We start from the raw sequence: 22,553 nt of genomic DNA on the forward strand, positions 1-22,553 counted from the left end.
CCGAAAGTGGGGAGGAGGACAGGAGGGACCTGTGTAAGGAAAAAATGATTTGGGATAACCACTGTGAAGAGTGAGAAAGGGAGCCATCTACGGATGAGGAAAAAGTTTCATTAAAGTAGCAATGTAAAATGGAGCATGCTAGACTGGAAACTGGAATATCTCTGACGAGAAATAGATTAATTGTGTTATTACTTTTCTCTGCTTTCATAGTTTTCTCCACTGAGCATGTTTTACCTTCATAATGAGACAGTCACTGTCATTTCTATTTTTATATATGGGTTGGACTTTTTCTGATTTCTTGTTTTTAATTGTTTCTTGTGCACATGATTGTATTATCAGATCTTCTATGTTGTGGTAGATGCATTGAACCCAGTAGTCGGAAGACTTAAGTTCTGGCTTTATCCTTGCTAGGCCTCAGCAATAGCTATAAACCTTTCTGAGTCTATAGCCATTTTTTTTTTATAAGATATATATAATATCTTCCTGCCTATCTAACAAGTGGCAAGAATCTATATTAAAATGAGCTAATTTAAGAGAAATACTTAGTAAATTACTAAGTACTATATAACTGGTAGTATTATTAATAGTATAATTTGCACTAGGTGAGGATCTCTACCAAATTTTTCAATTTTTTCCACATTATGGTCTATAATAATTATAAGTTTACGTTGTTAAATACATACTAGATTGGCTTTCCCAAAAGATCATGTTTCTTTAGAGCACTGCATTTTATTTAACACTTAAACTGTATACCCTGTAGGCTTCCAAGAATACTTTTTAATTGGCTGACATAATATACTAGAGCTTTACAGTTTACTCAGAATTCAGAATAATATTAGGCTGTGTTAGATTTCAGTAGTGTTTTTTTGTCTTTGTTTTTGTTTTAACGAACACCAAAGAATTAGCCATACAAGCCTCATGCCATCCTGTATAGCACATATAACCATGTAAGGTTTTAGGCATGGGGTGTCCATCTTGTTGTAACAAGAATCTGATAAGGAACCCTAGAAAATTAAAATGTATTTAAATGGAAGAAGAACTTAAATTTAAGGGAAAAAAATTAAGGGATATTACTGTGTTAATTTTCTGAACTGAATATAACACTATTATAAAGATTTTTCTTTCTTCAGGATTCTGTTGCAAAGCCCCATGTGGTTGTAGCAGGAGCTGCCACAGTAAGTTATTATCTGTGTCCTTACATAATGATTTTTGTTTCATACTTAAGAACATGCTAAGAAAAAATTAACTTATGTTATATAGAATTCTTGATTATACTTATATTTTAATTCCTATTTCTATTAATTAATTAGACAGATAATTTTTTAAAAAGATCTGAATGAACTTAGGAAATTTGATGGTAAATGTCAATATTATTTTATTATCTAAAATTACATTCTTCTTGAACGTTATACATTGAAAGTCTAATTTTATATCAGCTTTTTATAACTGCCTTCATATATTTCATGAAATAATTTGACCATACTTTATTCTAATATTGAATAAGAATGGGAATTATCTTAAAATAACCTTTGTTACAATAGAGGAAATTATATACTTTAATTTTTCTGTGACAAATACTGAATTAATGCTTAATTTTTACTTCCTCTTAGTGGTCTATTAAAATTCACAATGGCAGCAACGAAGCACTTTCCCAGTATAAAATGAACATTACCTCCATGGCACCACTTTTAGAAAAATTGGCAAAGACTAGTGATGTTTATTGGGTCTTACAAGGTAAGGGATAAGTAATGAAAAAATGTCATTTTGTATATATTTTGAGGCATAGGTTTCTATTATCTTCTATTTCAAGAAGCAGAATTACTACTTTATGAAAATAAATTTTGAAATAAGGTTTGAAAAATTGGAATAAATTTGAGCTATTTGCTTTCCTGCTTTGAACTTAAGGAATAGACAGACTAATAAATAAGTTAAAAAAATTAATAATAAATAGATTTTCCAAGGAACCTTAACAGGTAGAATAGCTGCAGACTATAACAAAGAGAATAAGTCCTAAAGGCAAATAAGAAGTTTGCCTCTGATTTTTTAATTTCTTACCAAGTATATTTATTGTGATTGGGAAATAGAGAAAAAATTGTCTGGTTCATAATATTAGGTTCATTGGAAGTAAATATTCTTTGGAATCAACAATATATTTAAATTCAAACCAGCTAGTTTATACTTGGTAATGAAATTCTTTAAGAGAAAGTTGACATTAGATCAACTCATTTCAGGAGTTTATTGAATGTCCATTATTTAATGCCTAGCACAATATGAAATGCCTTGGGTATTTTAGCAATTCAAGTTGTTTGTCAGAAACTCTTATGATTGTTTCTAAGTTTAATGTCAAGCTGAGAGAAACAACATGGTGGTGATAATCTCTTCCAAAATCCCTATTTCATTTACAGACTCATTGTTAACCTTTCTATTACTAAAGTGGGGAAAAAGTTAAATTTAAATGATTTATGGTAAGTGATAAAACACCTTGATCCTTAATAATATTACCTCCTAATTGTGTGAACAAAGTTTGCAAAATGAATCAGCAACAGGAGGAAAAAAAGATTGGCTGCTATTCTTAATTAGGCCATCTTCCATAATCCAGTTTTAAACTCCAGTTACCTGCTATAACCCAGCATCCAAAATTTTTTAATTCTTAAGACATGCTAGAACATAAAAATGTTTCCTGAAAGCTGTGTACCTAAGAGAGAAGAGGTATAAAAGTTCTTTAACTTTAAGAGTGTTATGGATTGATTCAAAAATTGAATACAAGAAAAGAAATCTATTGCAAACCTTGGCCAACTTTATTTTAAAATGAATTATTAAGTGCTTGGAATTCTCTGAACTTTAACAACAAAATATGAAATGCAGTTAACTAACTTGCATGATTATAATTTCTACCAGTAGGGATTTTTAAGGGTATTTTTAAAAATATGTTTCATGTGCAGATCCTGTTTATGAAGATCTATTAAGTGAAAATAGAAAAATGATCACTAATGAGAAGATAGATGCCTACAATGAAGCTGCAATCAGTATTTTGAATAGCAGCACCAGAAATTCTAAATCGAATGTTAAGATGTTCAGTGTTTCCAAATTAATTGCTCAAGAAACCATCATGGAATCTTTGGATGGCTTACATCTTCCTGAATCAAGCAGAGAAACTGTAAGAATTCTTGTATCTGTCAGTACAGACCATAATATCGAATTTATTACAGCTATATGTCATTATAACATGGTAATAATTAATTTAATTTCAGTCTTAATTAATCTATCTAAACATAGATCTAGAAATAATTTTGCTTTCCATCACCTAGCTGAATATATAAGTGAGAGTTTTAGTAAACTCTAAGGGAGAAAGTTATGGAAGGGAGGAAATGCGACTTCATTTAGTGAGTGCTAGTTACTCTTAATATCTCTTGTTTCATATAGAGCTTATAAGTTCTCAGCACACTCATGTTTGAAAACTACTGCTTTATATTCTCTTTGCCTTGAACCTTAAATTTATAAGATTAAACTTCTGTGAAGAGCACATTTTTTTAATATGTAGAATGATATTTATTATTTCCTTCTAGTTCTGATACCCTAAGCATGATTCAGTGTACAAAGTAGATACTGAACAAATCCAGATTGATGGGCGGAAAAGGATTTTAGGTTAAGTACAAAGGAGAACTGCATAATTATAAATTTTCACACATAGTACAATAGATTTTATTTAGAGTTATTGTTTTCTTATAAAGCAGTGGTTCTTAACCTTTTTGAGGATCACATAACCCTGTATCTGATAAAAAGTAATGGTTCTATTCCTCTCCTGAAGAAAAATGCATGTCTGCATACACACATACACACACACACACACACACACACACACACACACACACACACACACACACACACACACACACTTCTCCATATTTTTTCAGGGGCTTTGTGGACTCCCTGGAACTGGTTAAGAACCTTGGGATGGAGTTTGTAGGCTAGTATCTGCAAGAGTTCCAGGCTCAGCGTCTCCTGAAGTGTCAGAGCTAAGAGAATGAGATTTTCTAAATAACTGAGTACTTTGAATGTTTTAGGCTTAAATAATATAATCATCTTAAGAGTTCTAGGGGTACCTAAACTATAAAGTTTTCATAAACTAGATTTGACGGAACCTTCAACTAGAAATACTTAACAGCTTGCCTAGAATATTTTTATTATAATGAAACCATGTTGAAGATTCTATACCTTATTTAAAATTAGAAATCTTAAAACTGTTGAATCCTAAGTGGTCCATAAACTGTAAACCAAATGAAGGGCATATTATAAATATTGTTAGCTAAGAATTAATTATTTTTGGTAGCAGTCATTTTATATTCTTTTTTCACATCTAAAGACTGGGACTGGGCTTCCCTGGTGGCGCAGTGGTTGAGAATCCACCTGCCAATGCAGGGGACACGGGTTCGTGCCCCGGTCCAGGAAGATCCCACATGCCGCTGAGTGGCTGGGCCCGTGAGCCATGGCCGCTGAGCCTGCGCGTCCGGAGCCTGTGCTCCGCAACGGGAGAGGCCACAACAGTGAGAGGCTCACGTACCACAAAAAAAAAAAGACTGGGACTCCATCTTAAGTATCTTGGTATCTTTTGTATTGAAAATCTGCTAATTAAATTTCTTTGGTCCTTGACATCTGTCAGTATTTTTGTAACCAAAGGTCGCAGCCCATTAACAGCCATGAAATCAGCATTTTTTTCTTTTTTTAAAGAATAGAATGGAAAAAAGTCAGATGCATTCCAAGTAGTAAGGATAGGTATTGTTTCCCATATATGTGTTCTGAGTCACATTATAAAATGAATTTTTCATTGTGGTTAATAACCCAAGAAGTTGTAAAAACCCTGAACTCTAGTTACTTACAGATTGAAGGAATACCGTTATTTACATGAGTGTTTGGGAAATGGTAGCAAAAAGTACAAAAGCATTTTGGTTTCAGTGCTGAAACGGTAGTATTCACAGGAGAAAATCTAATGGGAAATACATTACTGACAAGATAATAACGAAATAACTTGATTTGTTCACAGAGTGCAATGATTCTTATGAACGTGTATTGCAATAGGATTTTGAAGCCTGTAGATGGTTCCTGTTGTCAACCTCGGCCTCCTCTTACTCTCCTACAGAAGCTAGCTGCTTGTTTTTTCACTTTATCCATTATTGGATATTTAATTTTTTATATAATTCATCATAACGCTCATCGGAAGAATAAGCCTTGTACTGATTTGGAAAGTGGAGAAGAAAAGAAAAATATTATCAATCCCCCTGTGTCTCCGTTAGGAATACTTTTACAGTCTTTCTGCAAGCTTGGCCTGATCATGGCTTATTTCTATATGTGTGACCGTGCAAATCTATTTATGAAGGAAAACAAATTTTATACACATTCAACTTTCTTTATTCCAATTATCTACATCTTGGTTTTGGGAGTATTTTACAATGAAAATACTAAGGAGGTAAGAGTCATTTTCTTTTTAGTTCATGTTACCCTTTTCATCTCATTACGAAGTATAGATTAAAGAAATAATATCATTTATCATGCCATAATATATAAACTTGTACATATATAGAAGAGGATGAAGGAATATTGCAGCTGTACTTCACTTAGTGGACTCTTAACTGTTGCTTTTTTGAAACAGTTTGGAGAAAGTTCATAGTTTCATAAAGATTGTTGAAAAGTTGGAAAATAATGACCTGTGAAAAAGATATCATGACTTGGTGTCATTCTGCCTGCTTGAGGATGGAGAAAGTTGAGGTGCTCCCAATTTTGTAATGGTCTTCAAACATGAGATACTATTATTTACAAGTTAAAAACATATAATTATACTAATAGACACTTTTTATATTTATATGTTTATATAGTCAGACATGTACACACAAATTAGAACTTACATAATAATGTGGGCACTGTTCACAATATTCTGAATTCCTATTTTAGTACTGCTGTAATTGCTCAGAATATTAATGTAACTCTTTTATAAGTCATGATTTGTTTGAATTAATAAATTCTATTGTAAGACATAACTTTCATATGAGGATGATTAATCAGTTCTTCATGTCCAGTGGGAATATTCTAGAGAAAAGAGTATAATAAAGGAGCTTTTTTTTTTCACAATAAAGTATAAAAGAACTGTTAAGATGTTTTCTAACTGAAATCCTAAGATGTTCTTTTTTTAAAAAAAAAAAATTATTTATTTATTTTTGGCTGAGTTGGGTCTTCGTTGCTGCGCGTGGGCTTTCTCTAGTTGCGGTGAGCGGGGGGCTACTCTTCGTTGCGTTGCGTGGGCTTCTCATTGCGGTGGCTTCTCTTGTTGCAGAGCACGGGCTCTAGGCATGCGGGCTTCAGTAATTGTGCCTTATGGGCTCTAGAGCGCAGGCTCAGTAGTTGTGGCGCACGGGCTTAGTTGCTCCGCGGCATGTGGGATCCTCCCGGACCAGGGCTCGAACCCATGTCCCCTGCGTTGGCAGGCGGATTCTTAACCACTGCGCCACCAGGGAAGCCTAAGATGTTCTTAAAGAAAATTATAAAATGCCATTTTTTTTAGATTTACAAACACATCTGTCATAGCTTAAAAGTAATCTTAATATAAAACCATAAGTATCAACTTAAATATTTAAAGTCTTTTATATTCATTTTCAAATTCATATTATACTTTAAATAGTTTTATTATCTCTTTTATCAAGAAATAAAATGACAGTCTTTAACGGATTTTACCCCAAGGTTCTTTTGAAAGAAGCATTAGCTTTATATCCTATGAGAAAAATGTTAACATATTTAATGTATACTGTCCAAATAATAGCTTCATGATGAATTTTAAAACAAATTTTGATTCTTTTACACAGACTAAAGTGTTAAATAGAGAACAAACAGATGAATGGAAAGGCTGGATGCAACTTGTGATTTTGATTTATCATATCTCTGGAGCAAGTACAGTAAGTATTTTGAATTTAAGTTCTGAAAATATAGGAAATAATGTCACTTTAATGTTTCCTTAAGAGCACCAATTCTTTTGTGTTTTATATTCTCTACCATTTGGAGACCCTTCTTATTTCCCACCCAATTTTTCTGTCTTCCCATTTTTCTCCTACCATCTGACTCTTTGAGAATGTATAGTCTTAAGAGTAAAATAATTATTTTTTAAAAGGTAAAGCAATAATTTGTATTTACTTTGCCTTAATTTTAAGGTAGTAGGAACAGCTAATAATCTAAGGGTATTGTTTCATGTCCTTCTGCTGAACAACTAAAGTTAACAAGAAACTTTCTAGATGATACTTAATTGCAAAGGATTTAGAATAGGAAAGTTACTATTAAAAGAAATCAAATTAGATGATTATATTTTATATTCTATCCTTCACTGTGTGTTAGGACGTTTGACCAACCATTTTTATATTTTTAAAGTTTAAAAACTTAGAACTCTCTTGCCCCAGTATTCAGAGTACTCAGATACTGATGGTCTGCTGTTGTTGACCATGTATTATGTGCCATACTTCATAAGTATTACCACTTCCATGAGATGGAGGACCCTTCCTTTGCTCACCTAGTGCCCTCTGTACCTGGACAAAATCATTTTTCCCTTAGCCGTAGGTGTCTTTTAGACTTTGGATTCTCATGATTTGGGGACATCTTGGATTTGGTAGGGGTAGAAAAATGTGTTCAGAATTGTAACATTACAGCTACATACATTTAAAACAAGCTTTTAAGAGTAAACCTAGGTATCTAATAATGACTTTCACACAAGTTTTTATAGGGAAGGTGCAAACTGATTTCTATAATATATGTTTTAAAAATTTAAAAAATTCTTTCATAATTTGGGAACTACTGAACTGGTTTTTATTGCTTTATTTGCTTATATAAAGCACATGTCTGTAAACAGTAACTTAACATAGAATCAGTGATTCCATTTAACATTGAGTCAGTGTTAAGTTGAGATAATAGGGGAGTGTTGCCCAGAAAGGAATATTTTGAAATTTCCATTGCAGCAGTTAAGATAAATAATACTAGGGTTTTTCAAATATCTCTAACAATTAGAAAATAGTAATGTTATTCTTCATTAAGTGTCTTTATTATTTTCAAAAATTACTGGTGATTTCATGGATGGCTCGTTTGAAGGGCAAAAGGCAGAGGAAGAAGTATAATTTTTACTGAAATTGTATGGCTATGATATGTATATTTGTGACAGCAGTAAAATTCCTGTGACACTGCAGCTGAAGGGAACCTAGTGAATTCAGGTAACTGTGGAAGAACCAAGACAATAAAAGAGATCCAAAGCAAGGAGACATGAAGATAGTAAGAATTAGTTCATAAGCCCAATTCAGAATTTGTAGGATAAATTTAGCAGATTTTCTAAAAAGTAAAGATGAATATTGAATTATAGAAATATCTCTGACATATGAAGAAAGATTAGTTTAATTTGAGGGGGGTGGGGAGAGGGTTTTGTTCTAAGAAAACGCCACTTAAGACATAATTAATTGCTGACATATAAAGGGTAATAGTACTGTGTAAAAAAAAAAAAAATCAGAAAGAATTAATGGCAGATTCAGTTCTTCAACTCATTGATTCCAGAAAGGATTTGGATCATAAAAGGATGAAAGCAATTTGGCATTCCATTATAATTATTTGCCAAGCTAGCATTCTAATACATCTTAGACTATATCCCAATACATTCTAAGTAACAATTTAAAAACATCTGTATTCTGGAAGGACATACTTTTCATTAACAGATCAGTTGTTATGATTAATTAACATATCCCTGTTCGTTTATATAGAATTTTGTGGTTAAAAATTACCTATATCTACACTGGCAAAGCATTATTAGCATGGGTTATAATGAATTTGGAGACTTGATTCTTGGATATTTGTGGGATTACCCTCATTAAAAACTTTTTAATGGTCATGATTATCTTAATTACCTAATCTTAATGCTTTTTATTTTGAGTAAAATATGTCAGACTTTAGTTGTGCCATGTTTTTATAGTAAAATAGAAACTGTGTCAAAAATTACACAGAATTATTAAAATAATCCAGATGGTCTGGCAGATTGCAATTGTTGGTGTAAACATTCTTTTAAACATAACTTAGATATGGATAAAATATTGTGAATTAAATACAGAGAGTGCAGCAAGTTAGGTATATACAGTAGATAACTTTGTGTTCCATTGTGGCTTTTTCTCCTTTGAGAGTTTGTAAATAACTTCCATGAAGGGACCTGAATAAAAGGTCTTAAGGGAAAATTTGTGGGGCTAGAAAAAGAAGAGAACCAGCAGTCAGCCTATTAATTCTAATGAAATTGGATTCTCAATACACTTTTAATACTAAAATTTTGTTGTAAGTAATACTTGACTCCTGAAAGACAAAAAGGAAAACAATTCGAATTAAAGGAAACTAAAGAGGAATGAAAAAAATTTTTTTAATCATAAAGGATATCACTGGGACAATCAAGAAAATTCATATATGGATTATACAGTAGATACTATTATATTAAATTTCATGGGTATTATAATGATAATATAAGAAACTATTCTTTCTTCTTAGGTGATACTTGCTAAGATATTTAGGGATGATGTCACATGGTCTGCAAATACTTTTAAATAGTTCAGCATGGTAAATAGTTGTTCATTGTACTATTCTTGCAACTTTTCTGTTGGTTTAAAATATCTTAAAAAGTTGGGAGAAGTATTACATGAAATTTGTAATAATCCAACATAGGTAGAATCTTGGCAAATTGTTGTGATAGTGTTTAATTCAATTTAAATGGTTGTATTTACTGTTTAAATATAACCAGGTCTCAACATTATAGGCCCAGACCCAGTCTTGCAGGGACTCGAAAGCATGTGTTATGGAGAGTGGTTCAAGTAATTGGGAATGGTTAGCCTCGGTTTGACATCTGTTTTCAAATACTCATAGAACTATCAGATGTAAAAGTGATTAAGTGCGTGCATATGGCTCTAGAGTTAGACTGTCCATTTTGGTGGCCACTAGCCACACGTGGCCATTGAGCACTTGAAATGTAGCTAGTCGGAATTGAGATGTGCTATAAATGTGAAATATATATCAGATTAAGTATGATTAATTATAAATGCATACAAAGTTCAAAAGCTTAGTATGAAAAAATATGAAATATCATGGTATATGTCAGAATGATAATATTTTGGATATATTGAATTAAATAAAATGTGTTTATTAAAATTAATTTCACTTATTTCTTTTAACTTTAAATGTCTGGCAGCCACATTACAAATTTACCATGTGGCTCACATTTTATTTTCATCACACAGCACTGCCCTAGAGAGCTTAATTTGGTAGCTTTTACATAGAGTTTGATTTCAACTTTTCATGAAAAGGAACTTTATAGCAATTAATGACCATCTGAAAATGGAATGGATTGCCTTGGGAATTTGTGTGTTTTCTGCTGTTAAAAAGTGCTCAAATACTTGAAGGGAATATTTTAGAGTGCATTCAAGAATGAGGTAAAGATACAGGTTTAGGTTAGATAAGTTTTGAGGCAATTTCAATACTGTATTTCCACCTTCATCCCAGTGATTCTAATATGTTACACCTTCATTGAAAATTTCTGATCTAATGATGAGATAAGACATTTAAAAAGAACTAATGATGAAAAGCAATAAATATACACTCTAATATATAGATTGTTGGTGCTAAAGGAACTCAAAAGGAGAAATGACTTTCATCTGAGAGTAAAAGATTGGAAAATTTGACCAGGGCTCTAAAGAAGGATAGGATTTGTATAAACAAAATGTGGTTAGGAGAACATTCCAGGGTAGAAAGAACACGTAAACAAAGGAGAGGTGACAAGAAAGTACAAGAAAGACCAGTTTAGGAGACGAGAATCTAACAGTTTGGCTAGAGTAGAGACTATGTTGAAGAATTTATGACATTATAATTCAGGGGGTTTTCCTTCCAGAAAAAAATGTTATCCCTCAGAAAAGAAAAAGATGTGTTCAAGGATGCATTTGAGGATATATGCAAAAGATGCATATGTTTGAGGCCTTATAAAATCTGTTTAAGGCGTCTGCTCAATTATTGTATCCTACAAAGTATCACTTAGGGAAGACATGTTAAACTAAAATGTCCATAACCAGTGTTAATGCTGGATAATTACAAAGGTGATCAGATGAGTCTATAAAATAGAAGCCAAAAAAATGTTTACATAGATTTAGTAATTATTCCTAAAAGAATGGCCTTATAATTACAAAGGTGGGATGTCACTAAACAAGCCTGTTAAAGATCATTTTAAAAAGCAGTACACTACCTGTCTTGTAGAGATCATGACTGTACACCTAAAGGACTAATAGGTAGTGGGGAGAACACATGACAGTGTTCTAAGGTTAAGAGAGTTAGGACTTGTAAATGAAATAATATTTCCAGTGACTCCCATAAAATATAGATTAGAAATATGTTATATTTCTTTCAGCTTAGACAGAAGTGAAGATGTAATGCTCTGAAAACTCATGGTAGAGACGAAACATTGATGCAGGAGTGTAAAATAAAAATGTTTTATAAAATAAGATTAGAAGGGAAATAATATTTCTCAATTATGTTTGCATATGTTTTTTAAATGTAATTTTTGCTAAATAATCAAATATTTTAAGTAGTTATGTGATGATTTTATTTACAAGTCTAAATTCTGTATATTTAGGGGGGCCAAAAATGTAGGGTTTTGGGGGGGGTGTTGGTTTTTTTTTATTCTTTAGGATTTTTTTTTTAATTTATTTTTGGCTGCATTGGGTCTTTGTTGCTGCGTGCGGGCTTTCCCTAGTTGTGGCGAGCAGGGGCTACTCCTCATTGTAGTGTGTGGGCTTTTCATTGCAGTGGCTTCTCTTGTTGCAGAGCATGGGCTCTAGGCATGCGGACTTCAGTAGTTGTGGCTCGCGGGCCCAGTAGTTATGGCTTGCGGGCTCTGGAGTACAGACTCAGTAGTTGTGGCGCACAGGCTTAGTTGCTCCGCGGCATGTGGGATCTTCCCAGACCAGGGATTGAACACACGTCCCCTGCATTGGCAGGCGGATTCTTAACCACTGCGCCACCTGAGAAGCCCTTTGTTTTGTTTTTTATCTTCTTGAGAAAATGTGAACTCCAGAGTGACCTTGTATTCAGCATATATATGGTAATTAATAATTATGGATATAATATATTTAATTCAAATTGGAGGAAATGTACAAAGCGCCTCACATTTATTAACTCATTCATTCCTCACAGGACCCTTTGAGGAAGGAGAAGATAGTCTCATTTTGCAGTTTAGAAACTCAAATTTAAGTTTAAAGTCACATAGCTAATGAGTGGCAGAACCAGAATTTGAATCTAGGTCTCTGATTCCAAAGTCTACTTTTTTTAACCCCTGTTACAAGGCTTAATTTTTGAGAATAAATCTTTTCATTGAGCCAGTGCTGAATGATAATGATGCTCCATTATCTTGGTTAAATTTACTGGTTATGATAATTTAGGTATAGTTAGTGTCAGCATGTATTTCACCTGTTTATTTTTGTCAACAGTTTTTGCCTGTGTACATGCACATTCGGGTTCTGGTTGCTGCATATCTATTTCAGACAGGGTATGGGCATTTCTCATACTTTTGGATCAAAGGAGACTTTGGAATCCATAGAGTATGTCAGGTAGGAATGCACGGTTATTTGTTTTCTTTCATTTCAACATGCTTTTGTGCCTAACTGTTGAGAAACTATAAATATGTCCATTTGAAGGCCATGGATAATTTGAATTTATGAAATAGCATTTTAAAGTTTTGTTATTTCCATGTTCTATGGTTAATAATCAAGATAAATAATTTATTACTGGGGGATGAAAAAATAGAATTTAGATGAATGTATATTAAAAGCAAAAGGGAGAACATTGCTGATTCACTTTAGTTTTGTAGAAATGTACAGTTACATGGGATTGTTATAACATGCTATGTTTTCTCTCTCTAAGAAGAGGATTAATAGTTTTTGTTTCTACCTTGTGCTAGGAAGTTGTAAACATTATTTTATTTACCCTTCATTACAACCCTGAGTTGTGATCTTTATGTTTACAGACAAGGACACTGAGGCTCAGAGAGGTTAAATAATTTGCCTAAGGTCACACTGTAAGTGATAAAGCTCTAATATTAATCTGCTCAAATTCTGTGTTCTTTGACATCATACTATCTGAAATGACTGTTACAAAAGTCCCAAAGATACTTTTGTCTTTCAAAGACAATTTTTAATTTGAATAATATTATTTTGTATATATTAAAATGTTCAATTTAATACCAAATGAGGTAAATCAACATCAGACAGAGATGAAGTGGACACCCTTTTGTTGAGGTAATCTGGTCTCTGTTTATGAACTGTAGCTCTAGGAAGCAGGTTTATAATTCTTTTGCTGCATTTAACAAGATGGCAGTTGTAGCCAGAGGACAGCTCAGGTTGGTTCTTTGCTGGGATTCAGTTAATATAATGATGCATAAATATTTTATATTCAACTCTTTACAATGATTTTAAAACAAATGTGATTTTAGGGATTAGTAAAACATACTTGTACAGTTATTATTTTAGTCTTAAATAAACATTTATACTCTGTCAGAATCTGTCTGCTTTTCATGCATACCTGGAATGAAAACAGTTTTCTTCTCCTTTTTAATAGGTCTTATTTCGTCTCAATTTCCTGGTAGTGGTGTTATGTATAGTAATGGATCGGCCTTATCAATTCTATTACTTTGTCCCCTTGGTCACTGTATGGTTCATGATCATATATGTTACTTTAGCACTGTGGCCACAGATAATCCAAAAAAAAGCAAACGGTAAATATACTCTCTTACTAATGTTAATAAATATATTCTTTTGATGTAAGTTCCTTTTCAGTTGCTAAAGGCTATTATTTTTATTGAGACATGTTGACAGGTTAAATTTATTTGTAGCATTGACATTTTGAAATTTTGTTCTTAAATTATGTTTTTAAAATGTTACAGTTAAGAAGTTCAAGTAGTATAACGGTGCAGAACAATAGTTTGCATTTATATTGGATGTGTTTTCTCTTTTTTAAAGTTAAATTTTCAAAGCCATTTTACATATCTACTAGTGCAGCCGTTTTCAAACTATCTTGTATGGAGTCAGAATGGAGAGAGCCAGAAGAGAGGAAAGCCAAACAGGGCTCCAAGGCCATGCATCCTGCTTCAATCTTGGCAGTTTTGCTTTATTTGATTTCTTACATATATTGAGATTTTGAGTAAACATTATGTCAGACAAGCTTAAAAATCACTAATATAGTTTATATTCTAGACAACCCTTTAAGCAGTTATTATAAACCTGTTTTCCGTTTAAGGAAACCTAAGTGCCCAGAAGGTGTCATCTTCAAATTTCACATAGCCAGGTCTGATAATGTTCAAAGTGAGGTCACAGTCATTTATCTTAATGCTTTTTCCCCTCAAGATCATGTCATTAAAATAAAAGCCTCCCTTTTTTGGAAAAAGAAAATTTTTTATCTTTAATAATGTATTTAACTTAACTCTTTCAATCAAATATTGTATATCAAAAAATATTTTCTGTTGACTTATAATATCAAAGAATTCTTCAGGAAAGGGTTCAATAAAGTCCATTTGTGTCTTTGGACAGGCTCTGTAGTTTCATTCCTCAACACAAACCCAGCATATTAAATACAATGATTATCAGTATGTATAAACTGTGAACACATAATTTGAAATATGCATATGTTAAAATACATCTTATGGTTAAATTAGTCCACTAGGGAGTTCTTAAGCTCTCTCCTTAGAACTGTAATGTTTAAGCAGTATTACCTAAGTTATATTAAATGTGTTTGTTAGAGTTACATTGAACCTATTGTTCCAAATTTTGTTGTAACTTTCAATAATGAATAGTATAATTGAATCTAGGAGGTATTTTCAAATATATTTATAGTGGATAAATAGCAGGTATATGGGGTATCAGATTAATGTTGTAGCCTCATTCCTAGTAAGGACCCTCCACCTTTTCTTCCTTTGTGTCCTACTTGTAATTTATACTACTTAGATATATTTTTTGTATCCTGTAGGCAGCCTTAAATTATTTTTAAGAGCTATGCAGGGTATTAATATGTTAAACAGAGATATTTAATGTGTTTTCTAATGTAAGTTTACATTTCTTAGTAAATTAAACATTTTCTCTCTTAGGAAATTGTTTCTGGCATTTTGGCTTACTGTTGAAACTAGCCTTCTTGCTGTTATGTATATGTTTTTTGGCATATTCTCAGGTTTGTATAGTCTTTTTGGTTTATATTTTGTTCTATTTTATTGTAAAGTTCAAATCTATTAAAGTATGAGAGAAGAGTCGGAGCTTTTATTAAGCCTCATTTTTTAATGACTGTAATAAAAATGTCACTCTGTAGCTGACTACTCAGTGTGGTTCTTTTGAGACCAATCTACTTTTGTTACCACTGTTTTTGTTGTAAGAGCAATTTAAAGCTCTTCCTCTGGCAATTGTTCAAAATCCATTTTAGTTGACTTTGATCAATCAAACTTTTATTGAATGCCTCTTATAAGACACTAAGTGAAGATCAAAATTCTCTTGACAGAATTTGCCACTTGGTTTGTGCATTATTCATGGCACCGAAATGTAACTTGATTTTTCCATAACTGCATAGAGTAAAATTTTGGTTGTTAATAAAACCAGCTTCAGAGTGAAGGGGTTTGTATATATGTAGTATGTTTAACTTAATAAAACTTTTGGTCATTTTCTTATCTCTAAACTTTTATCCCCCTATTATGATGGTTGAGGTTTTCTCAGCTATTTTAGCAGGATGGCAAATTGCTACCTGCTGGTCAGTCCATCAGACATATTATTTGGTCAGCATGATATTTATAACAAAATATTGTAATTTGAATGCCTATAGTTGTGACATACTCTGTAGTTTACTCCCATCTCCAACACTCTCTGTCTTGTATCTGGCTGTGCCAGGTAAAAATGCCATATAAGCATTGTGTGTGTGTGTGGTGTGTGTGTGTGTGTGTGTGTGTGTGTGTGTGTGTGTGTGTGTGTGTGTGTGTGTGTAGTCCTATAAAGCTGTTTTTTTTTGTTTGTTTTATAGGCTTTCCTACTTATTTTTATACTTACAAATAAAGCATATTTATTTCTGCCTGACTTCCAAGGTTTTTTGCAGGAAATATATAAAATAATAAGCAATAGGCAAATGTATAAAGAAATAGCCAGGTAACTGCCACATTACTTGATAATTATTCATTAAAATTCCCAACACTCCCTGGTTCGTTCAAGGGAGAGAAAGGAACGCGGACCAGCAGTTCAATAGAAAGAATTAAGATTTCCCCAGCTTAGGATCAGTATTGACCACTGGACAAGAAAAAAAGGTACATGGCCCAATGTCTTTCACAAAATGGGTGCTCATTAAATACTTGATTATTAATCATAAAAAATAAATTTTTAATGAGAAATAAATTTTTAAATTATAAATACATCATATATGTGATATGATCTACAGGGCCATGTATCTCTACTATATATAGATAAAATATAGAAATATCATATAAAAGGTATGTACCTTACATTGCAAGTCTTGGTAATAATCATCTTTAATTTTCTGAGGCAAAGGCTTTGATAGAACCTATTTTTATAAGCTGTTAGCATTTTAAATTCTGCAGTTAAATGGAGAATATTGCATTTTGTTAAAATAATAAAGTTCTTCTGACCTAAAGATTTGGTATTACCTAAAATATAATACTATTTTCGTATTTTGCTTTGATTTTTATTAGCCTTTTTAAAAATTGTGATGTTACACATTTTTTTATGCTGTGGCATTATGTCTAATAATGGAGTTTCCTTAATAGAGTTTGTCTTCATTCTTTAGTCTGGAAATTGAGGTTTTTGTTCTCTTTTTTGAACGACTTCATTAATGTGCAGGAATGTACCCAAGACTTCTGCCCCTTCATTCCCAGATTTTCCAGGCTGTCAGATTAATAAGGGGGTACATTCACTAACTCAATCAGAGTAAAATTGTAAACTTTGTTTCAAAGGCTAGTAATGGAATTTGGGTATGGTTGATTGAGTAAGGTGACTAATTCAGAGGATTCTTTTAACTCAAATGGTTAATTATAGATTATTAAGGACATTTAGATAAAGAAAAATATAACTTTAACCATCATCCTTTAGGTTATTGATACTGTGTTGGCTGAAGTATTTTATATTTTTGTGTTTTGATCAGTAAATATTAACTTTTGTATACTAGATTAAAAACCTTAAATGGAATAATTTTCCAATTACCAGCTTAGGTTTTTTGTTTGTTTTATTTTGCAGTCTCAGTAGCCTTTCATATGCAGTGAAAGTAAGTTAACAAAAATGTTTTAAATCATCTTTATCAGCCTTTAGTAGAGTATATTTATTTACAAATGAATTTCAAATGAAATGACATTTTCAAATGAAATATTTAAGTAGAATTTTAAAATTGTGAATGACCCTTATAAAATCTTAACTTTAGAAAATGACAGTTTATAATAGAATTGCAAGGCAAGTATTCACTTGTACCATCTTAATTAATTTTCTGGATTCCTCTTCTCAGGGTGCATTTGAGAAGATCTTTTCTCTTTGGCCATTGTCCAAGTGTTTCGAACTGAAAGGCAATGTATATGAATGGTGGTTCAGATGGAGGTTAGATCGTTACGTATGTATTTACCTTGTGATCTTTTGCTATTTCAAATTATACTTTTAAAAATTATTTGGAAAATTTTAATCTATTTTCATTTAGTTTTGGAATAAGGAAACATGTTGATTTGGTAAATCAAAGCAGTCCAGCCCTCCCCTGTTTTTATAGTGGAGAAAGGGTATGCATGTGTACATATATCAGTAGGAAAATACTATAAAAATGTTATCTATAAAGTGACCTTTATTTGAATCATAATTTTGACTTGGAGATGATCTCATATATATGCTTCAGCCATTCAACACAATACTTATTAAGCTCCAATATATGCTCTAGATGTTGGTGTTATGAGGGATATATTTTAGGGAAAGAAGACATACCACCAGGCTTCTAAACCTTATAATTTAGTTTAAAACTCTGGATTACTAAAACAAAAATAAAAACAAAAAACAAAAAAATCTGGATTACTACTTATAATTAGTGCTAAACTGTGCAGTATGGATTTTGTAATAGAAGTGTGCAAAGAAAAGAGAGCAATGTCATGGATTATTCCATGAATTTTATCTTGAAGGCTGGTTAGGATTTAATTGGCCAAGAAAATGTGAAACATCTAGCACAGCATTTGGAAAATAATAGACACTGAATAAATATTAATTGCCCCTCTTCACTCTTTCTCTTTAACTTCCATTTTTTACTCTTCCCTTTTTTCATTCAACAAATATTTTCTTAGTGCCTTTTTTCTGTGCCATTCCTGGTTTCTAATACCTATGCACTTTCCAATTATTCTTAATAAATAAAATATTTACTTTTAAAATTCTTTTTCTCTTTAATTTTCTAATTGTACATTGCATTTCAAAACCATATGTGAATAAAAAGCTTTGTTAAAGCCTTGCCATAAAATAATTTTAAATTCTCAACTTTCTCATTAGAGCAGTCTACTATGATAGCTCATGTTAAGTGTTTATTTAAAAAAGAAAGCTGGGACTTCTCTGGTGGCACAGCGGTTAAGAATCGCCTGCCACTGCAGGGGACATGGGTTCCATCCCTGGTCTGGAAGATCCCACATGCCACGGAGTAACTAGGCCTGTGTGCCACAACTACTGAAGACCATGCGCCACAACTACTGAGTTTGTGCTCTAGAGCCTGTGAGACACAACTACTGAGCCCACACGCCACAACTACTGAAGCCCACGTGCCTAGAGCCCATGCTCTGCAACAAGAGAAGCCACCACAATGAGAAGCCCGTGCACCGCAATGAAGAGTAGCCCCCGCTCACTGCAACTATAGAAAGCCTGCACGTTGCAATGAAGACCCAATGTGGCCAAAAATAAATAAATTAATTAATTTTTTTAAAAAAGAAAAGAAAGCTGTTGTGCTTTCTGATCCACCATTTTTTTTTTCATTCTTATGTGCATATACTTCTTTTTAAAAGTATGCTCTTGGTAATGTTACTGTTCTATTTGCTTGGAAGTACCAATATAAAATATATTTTATCTTGGTTGAGTACATTTAAATTTTATCATGTGTCTTCAGAATAGTTTTTATCATCAGTTTTATTTTTTAATTAATTTTTACTGTAGTATAGTTGGTTTACAATGTTGTGTTAGTTTCTGCTGTACAGCAAAGTGAATCAGTAATACATATACATATATCCACTCCTTTTTAGATTGTTTTCCCATATAGGTCATTACAGAGTATTGAGTAGAGACTGTGCTATATAGTAGGTTCTTGTTAGTTATCTATTTTATTTTATTATTTTTAAAAATTATTTTATTTTTGGCTGCATTGGGTCTTCATTGCTGCACGTGGGCTTTCTCTAGTTGCGCCCAGTGGGGGCTACTCTTCGTTGCGGTGTACAGGCTTCTCATTGCAGTGGCTTCTCTTGCTGCGGAGCATGGGCTCTAGGCACCTGGGCTTCAGTAGTTGTGGCGTGTGGGCTCAGTAGTTGTGGCTCACAGGCTCTAGAGCACAAGTTCAGTAGTTGTGGCGCATGGGCTTAGTTGCTCCATGGCATGTGGAATCTTCCCGGACCAGGGCTCGAACCCATGTCCCCTGCATTGGCACGTGAGTTCTTAACCACTGCACCACCAGGGAAGTCCCAGTTATCTATTTTATATATAGTAGTGTATATATGTCAATCCCAATCTCCTAATTTATCCCTCCCCCCCTTCCCCCATGGTAACCATAAATTTGTTTTCTATATCCGTGACTCTATTTCTGTTTTGTAAATAAGTTCATTTGTACCATTTTTTTAGACTCCATGTATAAGTGATATCATATGATATTTGTCTTTCTCTGTCTGATTTAGTTTACTCAGTATGAACAATCTCTAGGTCCATCTATGTTGCTGCAAATGGCATTATTTTGTTCTTTTTTTATGGCTGGGTAATATTCCACAGTATATATGTACCACATCTTCATTATCTATTCACCCGTTAATGGTTGCTTCCGTGTCCTGGCTATTGTAAATAATGCTGAAATGAACATTGAGGTGCATGTATCTTTTCGAATTACGGTTTTCTCCAGATATATAAATTGTCTTTATTTCTTCACTTGCTGCTGAGATTGCTTGGAGTAAACCAGCTTATCTTGTGTCATTGCAAGAAATGTTTGTTTCTGTATTGCAAATTGTTTCCAACAATCGTTGACTTCATTTCTTGAAGTTTAAGTTCTTCATAGAAACTTTGGACCTTTAAGCTTTTTACCTACATACTTTTATACATACTGTTCTCCTTTACCAATTACATTTGCTATTTATTGAAAAGTAGCTGTTTAAAACAGGTTTTCTCTCCCTTTTTTTTAGGTAGTCTTTCATGGAATGTTGTTTGCTTTCATTTATCTGGCTTTACAGAAGCGCCAAGTACTTTCTGAAGGAAAGGGTGAACCTCTTTTTTCCAACAAAGTTTCAAATTTTCTATTATTTATTTCAGTAGTTTCTTTCTTGGTAAGTTTCAAAATGTAATTTTCTAAATTTCCAAAGTCCATGGTACAGAAAATTAACTTCTAAGAGACAGGAGTTTAATCATTTGTTTTTAGTAAATAAAATCTTTATTTTTGAAATTCTTTTTCTCATTTTTTAATTGAACATAAATTCTAAAGAGAATATAAATATATATATGTTAAATGTGAAGAATAACTGAGATCTCAGTGAAATAGGAATTTTAAAAGTTGTAATAAGTTTGGGAAAAGGTATAAGGTGTTTGACAGGAACAGCCATCACTGCCTTATGATCACTACTTCTGGAAAATCACAGGCTTATGCTCCCCTCTCTCTACTTTCTGATATTTGAGCACACCAAAAAGAGTGATGAGCAAACCTGTGGACAGTTTTTACTGAAGCTTTTTTAATAGCATAATGAAGTATAATGTTATAAATAAAACTATTTTTAAAGTTGAGTGCTGCCTCTTTAAGGCATATATATTTTTGTGAACTGATGCATATATTTTTTTATTTTAGACCTATTCCATCTGGGCTAGCAGTTGTAAAAACAAAGCAGAGTGCAATGAACTCCACCCATCTGTTTCTGTGGTACAGGTAATTATCTTTATTTAGAGAAATTTTTCTTCTTAATTTTTGATAAGAACAGAATCTTTAGAGGCAGTGAGATTTGAGATTAAACTCTATTAAATGTAGGTATATTACTTAATCTTTCTAAGGCCTACCTTCCTCTACTGTAACAGAGATATTAAAATCTCTTTTAAAGGGTGGTTATTAAATGTATGGAAATGATCAGTGTCTGTTACTTAATAAGCACTCAGAAAATGTTAATTCTTTTCTCCTGTTTGCTTTTTCATCATTTATTCAAATTTCTTCATTTACTTTTTTACTTAGATCATTAAAAACTATGACTATGTGTTAAGAACCATGCTACATGTAAAAAGTACATGTAGCTCCTGCCCTCACAGAACTTACAGTCTAATAGAGATATGGATCAGTAAACATTCATTCATTCATTCATTTAACAATTTTTAAAATTCATTTAACAAATATTTGATACTTACTATGTGCTAGATATTATGCTGGGGGATATAGTGGTGACCAAATCAGACATGGTCCCTACCCTCACAGAGCCTATATTCTTCTGTTAAAGATAATAATCATATAATCACCATGTAATTATAAATAGAAGTACATGATGCTACAAGGGAATATAATACAGGATATGACCTAGTTGGAGTTGGAGTGAAGGTAGTTAGGGTTCAGAGATGATTTCCCTCATAAAATTAAGCTAAGAATGGAGGAATGAAGGCAGGCAGCGAGCACTTAGGCCCTGTGGTAGAAAAGAGCATATTCACATTCAAGGAACTTAATGAAGGCCATTGGGGCTAGAGCTCAGAGACCCAGGGTCAAGAGAAGTATGTCGCAGTGCCTGGGAGGTGGGCAGAGGCTAGGGGCAACCCAAATCAGATTTACCTTTTACAGAGATACCTCTGGTTGCAGGTAATCATAGGGTATTGTGATTAGTGTAGTGATGGTCAAGTACAGGGTACTTTGGAAACACATGGTATTTCTTCCTAACCCATCTTGATACCAGAGCAGGGTTCTGGAGAAAGTATGTCTAAGCCGAGGCCTAAAAAATGAGTAGTTCAGCAAAGAGGAACAGGGAGGATTTCTGGAGGATCTTCTTTTAGGTTTTAAGTTCTCTTCAATGAAGAAACTATTTTATCCCTCTTAAACCTCTACATAGTCAGTAGAACCAAGCATATGACAGACTCTCCAAACACAACTGATAATGACATTTTAAACATTGTACTGTATTCATATAACATTTTCATGACTTCTGCAGACAACCAGATATAACACTTAGTATTTCATATCTAATGTCATTTTTGTAATGACATGAAAGGAAGGGGGTTGTTCCAGTAACAGTGCACTAATACTGAACAATATAAGGGAAGCTAAGGAAGAGA

General features: G+C 32.8%; 1 protein-coding gene across 2 annotated transcripts in view; it reads left to right on the forward strand.

Moving 5' to 3' along the window:
• The window catches only part of CASD1 (CAS1 domain containing 1), a 68,715-nt gene that overhangs the window by 28,469 nt on the left and 17,693 nt on the right, over positions 1–22,553 (forward strand). For both annotated transcript variants that reach the window (XM_059074257.2, XM_067042509.1), the window contains 11 exons: positions 1,131–1,175; positions 1,611–1,734; positions 2,943–3,157; positions 5,042–5,464; positions 6,852–6,941; positions 12,519–12,638; positions 13,645–13,801; positions 15,167–15,246; positions 17,563–17,664; positions 20,447–20,587; positions 21,100–21,177. In XM_059074257.2, coding sequence (XP_058930240.1) covers positions 1,131–1,175; positions 1,611–1,734; positions 2,943–3,157; positions 5,042–5,464; positions 6,852–6,941; positions 12,519–12,638; positions 13,645–13,801; positions 15,167–15,246; positions 17,563–17,664; positions 20,447–20,587; positions 21,100–21,177 — 1,575 coding nt within the window. The remainder of the gene's footprint in view (positions 1–1,130; positions 1,176–1,610; positions 1,735–2,942; positions 3,158–5,041; positions 5,465–6,851; positions 6,942–12,518; positions 12,639–13,644; positions 13,802–15,166; positions 15,247–17,562; positions 17,665–20,446; positions 20,588–21,099; positions 21,178–22,553) is intronic.

The sequence above is a fragment of the Kogia breviceps genome, chromosome 9, assembly GCF_026419965.1.
Source record: "Kogia breviceps isolate mKogBre1 chromosome 9, mKogBre1 haplotype 1, whole genome shotgun sequence".
In the NCBI taxonomy this organism is placed as follows: domain Eukaryota; kingdom Metazoa; phylum Chordata; class Mammalia; order Artiodactyla; family Physeteridae; genus Kogia; species Kogia breviceps.